Source organism: Felis catus, chromosome D1 (genome assembly GCF_018350175.1).
Source record: "Felis catus isolate Fca126 chromosome D1, F.catus_Fca126_mat1.0, whole genome shotgun sequence".
Lineage (NCBI taxonomy): Eukaryota > Metazoa > Chordata > Mammalia > Carnivora > Felidae > Felis > Felis catus.
The window spans coordinates 101,715,760-101,721,014 of record NC_058377.1 but is presented as its reverse complement, the minus strand read 5'-3'; the positions used below and the strand labels follow the sequence as shown (position 1 = coordinate 101,721,014).

Sequence of the window (5,255 nt, the reverse complement as noted above, 5' to 3'; positions counted from 1 at the left end):
ATAACTACACTTTGATCTTCAGCTTGAGTTTTTTTCCACCTGACAGTGACTGCATACAATTGTCCTCTCCAGGTCAGTCCATAATTACCTTATCTAGTCTTTTCATTTGTTGTGCATTTTGCACACACACACACACACACACACACACACACAAACACAAGTTGACTTTTCTTATAATGATGTAAAACAGACTATTTTCTTTATTTTACTTTTCCATGCATAATAGTTATATATATGTAATCTTATTCATTGGCCTTTACATTTCTGTTGTTCAGATTTATAAAGGAGAAATTCTAGGTCAAATGCTGTGTAAATTGATCATTTTATATGGAAACTACCAGATTTTTTGGGTAATGGGGAATTCATACTATAAACAGAAAATACAGAATGTACATGGCCAAACAGGAACTTCATCGTCATTGAAAACTAATAATATTTCATCTATATTAAAAGGCACTGCACTGACATTTTAATTTCATTTCACTTACTTGACCAATGATGATAGTGAACCTTTTTTCCATACATTTCTGTGTAGGGATCACCATTTCTGTGAATTGCGTGTTCATTTTTTCCCCATTTATCTAGTTTTGTTTCCACTGAATTTTAGACTGTTCTTTCATTATTAGGGATATTATCTCATTATTTGGCACATGTCACAAACATTTTGTCATTTTATTGTTTACCTTTTAATATTGTTTGTGGTACTCTGAACTTTTTATTATAATTTTTGGTTTTCTTGTCTGGATAAAATAGTATTCAAATATCCATGATAGTAAAATATTCACCTAAGTTTTCCTTCAGTATATTCTCACATTAATATTCTCAAATTTCACTATTTTGTTTTGAAACTCTTGTCATGTCACAGACAACAAGATGGGGCAGAAAAAATATTTAAGTACTAGTCCGTTTTTCAAATCACTTATGACCTGGCAGTGGACAAATTCACATGCAGCGTCTGATTTCCACTTCAGTGATCTTTCTCCTACACAGCCTGCACCAACATCTGTGGTACAACACGGCAGGGTTCTATTTTGCCAAAACCATTAGAGAATTTTTCCTTTCAAACTTCCTCCTGAGTGCATTTTTTACCTCCTTGTTCCTCAGGCTGTAGATGAGGGGGTTCAACATGGGGATCACCACGGTATAAAACAGAGAAATCACTTTATTGATATCCAGGGAGGGACTTGAGCCAGGCTGAACATAGATAAAGAAAAGAGTCCCATACAGGATGGAGACAACTGCCAGGTGAGAAGAGCAGGTGGAGAAAGCTTTCCTTCTCCCATCAGCAGTCTGCATCTTCAAGATGGCCGCCAGGATGCAAACATAGGAGACCATGATGATCAAGCCACTGAGCATTACTACAGCTCCAGCCAAGATGAACAGCACTAATTTATTGATCAAAGTGTCTGCACATGCTAAGGAAAGCAGTGGTGAAATGTCACAGAAGAAGTGATTGATGATATTTGTACCACAGAAAGGTAAGCGAAAAGTGAGAATTGTATGGGTCATTGTGCTTAGAAGAGCTATGGCATAAGGCCCTACTACCAGCTGCACACAGACCCTCTGGGACATGATGAGTGTATACAACAAGGGCTTACAGATGGCCATATACCGGTCATATGCCATGGAAGCCAGGAGGAAACATTCAGTTGCCACAAAGAAACCAGAGAACCACATCTGTGTAGCACAACCCATGAAAGAGATACCTTTTTTCTCTGCAAAGATATCACACAGCATCTTGGGGGCAATGGAAGAAGAGGAACAAATATCTACAAAGGACAAGTGGCTGAGAAAAAAGTACATAGGAGTGTGGAATCTGAGATCAGTCCATATGAGAATGATCATCCCTATGTTACCCCCCAGGGTGACAAGATAGACAATGAAGAGCATGACAAAGAGGACAATCTGCTCTTGGAGAATGTCTGTGAGACCCAAGAAAAGAAATTCAGTCACTTCAGTCTGATTCTTATTTTCCATTGGTCAGTTTTAACCTGTTACAAGAAGCAAAAGCATTTAAAAATCAATCATCAATAGTCACAAATAATATTTTAAGCTAATGACAGATTACCCTAAACAGGTCTCTAACAGAAAGTTATGGAAATATTATTGACCTGGAAGACAGTATTTCCGTGTACTCGTTCTGGGAGTTCTGCAAAGATACTGTGTAAACTTGGACAATTCATCCCTGATCTCTTTGGATTTGGTACTCTCTCCTATAAAAAGAAGAGTTCAGCTGTATGGTTTAAATCTCCCTCAAGTCATAAAATCATATTTGAAATGGGAATTAGTCTCCATATTTCATTTTACTGGCTTATGGGATAACAAAACTCTCTTAGAATACCTTTACTGGGAATGCTGCAAAATCTCACCAGTGTGGTATTCAGATCCTGACATTAGACATCTGGGAAAGACTAAGCAGGAGATTTCCTGTTCTTATTGAAGGATCACTACCATTCTATTATTCTTAGGACATAGTTCATAGATGGGCTTATCAGTCTACTCTGTACTTTCACTGGTAATGGCAGGTGGAAAGGATAATACACAATCGACAAAGAGGTGATTCATATAAAGGCAAATGGTATCATGGAAGAAATAGAGAGGCCTTGCCTTTGAGTACAAGTGATCTGGCAAATGTGAGATGGCAACTTTTCATGGAAATTGTGTAGAAAATTAAGCCTTTGGTGCATCTAAATAATGTAGAGTTGTTTTTTTTTTGTGATTTCCCATATATTCCATAAACGGATTTGGGACATTTTTATGGAAATTGGTCAGGTAATTACAATTTATTCATTATAACTATAACTGTAATTATGTATGTAAAATATCAAATGCGTAATATTTTATTCAGCAAACACCCTCAAGAAAATGTTAGGTTTTGACTCATTAGTAAAGGAAGAAAAAATCAAGCTGTTCAAAATGCCTAGGAAAGATCACTATGTAAGATAATTTATATGAAAAACAATTGGTTCTAAGTAACAGGTATTATCACTTCATTTAATGTCCTCTTAAAATAAAAGCAATATACTACAGTGGAATTATACTATAATTATATTTGGAGCTTCATACGTGATATAAGTAGTGACTGTATCTATTTAATTTATGATTGTTTTATCATTATCATGATTATTTGCTTCATGCCATATGGAACATATTTTCAGAAGTCAAAAAGGTAATTATAGGCTTTAGGAACATTACACAGGGCATAAATGTTTTCGTTTGTGGCAATCCAAATATGGATAATATAGGTGTGTTGTGTTTGGGATGGTGCGATCACACTACTTCTTTTTTTAAAAAAATTTTAAAGGTTTATTTATTTTTGAGAGAGAGAAAGAGAGAGAGAGAGAGAGAGAGAGAGAGAGAATGAGTGAGTAGGGGAGGAGCAGAGAGAGAGGGAGACACAGAATCTGAAGCATGCTCTAGGCTCTGAGCTGTCAGCACAGAGCCCGACGTGGGGCTCAAACTCACAAACGGTAAAATTATGACCTGAGATGAAGTTGGACACTTAATCAATTGAACCACTCAGGCATCCCACAATCACACTACTTTAATTTTGATCCTTCCTTTCTTCCTTTCTTCCTTCCTTCCTTCCTTCCTAAGTTCTTTTCTTTCTTTCTTTCTTTCTTTCTTTCTTTCTTTCTTTTTCTTCTTTCTTTCTTTCTTTCTTTCTTTCTTTCTTCTTTCTTTCTTTCTTTCTTTCTTTCTTTCTTTCTTTCTTTCTTTCTTTCTTTCTTTCTTTCTTTCTTTCTTTCTTTCTTTCTTTCTTTCTTTCTTTCTTTGTTTTCTTTCTCTTTCTTTCTCTTTTTTCTTTCTTTCTTTCTCTTTCTTTCTTTCTTTTCTTTCTTTTTCTTTTCTTTTCTCCGTCTTTCCTTCCTTCTTACTTCTTTCTTTGAATAAGTTATTTTGAGTGTTTACAAAACAAGAATGATCTCTATGCCCCTTCAATAACTACATTCTGTGATCTTAGAAATCCTCATGAACATTTCCATGTCTTTATATTACAAAGAAATAAGCAGGAAATTGAGTTAAAAAAAGTCACACAAAGCAGTTGTTTAGTCTCAGGAGGATATGAACAAAATGCCAAAGTCTGCTCTCTTTAGAGAGCCTGTGCTAGGAAGGTTATTTTCCTGACATTCAAACTCATCCTGATGTTCCTCCACCAGATTTCAAAACTTCACATTATCCAAAATGCAATGTACTCAGTTATTATTATTTTTTTTTTTTTGAGAGGGAGAGAGAGAGAGTATGCACGCACTAATGAGCAGGGGAGGGGCAGAGGGAGAGGGAGGGAGAGAATCTTAAGCAAGCCCCACGGTCAGCATGGAGCCCAACACTGGGCTCCATCTCACAACCCTGAGATCATGACCTGAGCCAAAACCAAGAGTCAGACACTTAACCGACTGAGCCATCTAGGGGTCCCTGTACTCACTTCTTTAAGGATATCCTGCATGTAGCTCCTTTAACTGCTTCAAAGAAAGTGATCATTTTCTAGAAGAACGGAACACTAACTTCCTTTATGGTGGTAACGTCTTCCAAGAAACATGACTTTCTAAATACTTGGTGAAGAAGACAAATCTCCATCTTGAAGAGTCTGGGAGTAAAGAGATACTGTACCTGCACATTAATACACATACTGTACAGAATAAGGGACATTTTCTCAGGAGTTTACAATAGCTTGGGTCCCCAAAGAACTAAAACCTCAAGAGTTTACACCTAAAGGGACAAAATTAAGAAAAATATCAGTGGCGTTTAGACCAAGTATTATTTCCTAACTACATCTTTTCGCAAAGAAGATTCCTAAGAAAACAGTGTGAATTTTTCTCCCACTTTGGGATCTTTCTTGCCAAAAAGAGTCTCTTTTCTATCAGTGGGGAATTATTCACTGGGCTTCCAGAACCAGCTGGGAGGAAGTTTATTGCCTAGATTCTGGAAACACGTCACCTGGTGTTAATCTCAATTCCACGGCTCTACTGCTTATGTCACTTCGAGCAAGTTTTTAAGTCTCTCTGTGCCTCATTCTGTTAATCTTTACAACAGTATCTAGTTTACAGATATCTTGGAAAGATCTAATGAAGTAATACTTTTAAAGTCTTTAAAGAGTATCCAGCACATAATCAGTGCTCATGAAAGTTATGTATCATTATTAGGGATTTATGGCATAGCTGGGGACACAATATCTAGACATTAAAAAAAACACAGCAGTACAAGGTAGATTTTTCTTCTTTCTAGGCAAAATAAAACACAGTCACTGGAGTCCA

General features: G+C 36.5%; 1 protein-coding gene across 1 annotated transcript; it reads right to left on the bottom strand.

Annotated features, from left to right (window-relative positions):
- Positions 1-986: 986 nt before the first annotated feature.
- On the bottom strand, positions 987-1,990 carry LOC111556663 (olfactory receptor 5G3-like). Its single transcript, XM_023239741.2, has one exon. The coding sequence runs from the start codon at positions 1,975-1,977 to the stop codon at positions 1,027-1,029; it is 951 nt and encodes a 316-aa protein (XP_023095509.1). The 5' UTR covers positions 1,978-1,990; the 3' UTR covers positions 987-1,026.
- Between the last annotated feature and the right edge of the window lie 3,265 nt (positions 1,991-5,255).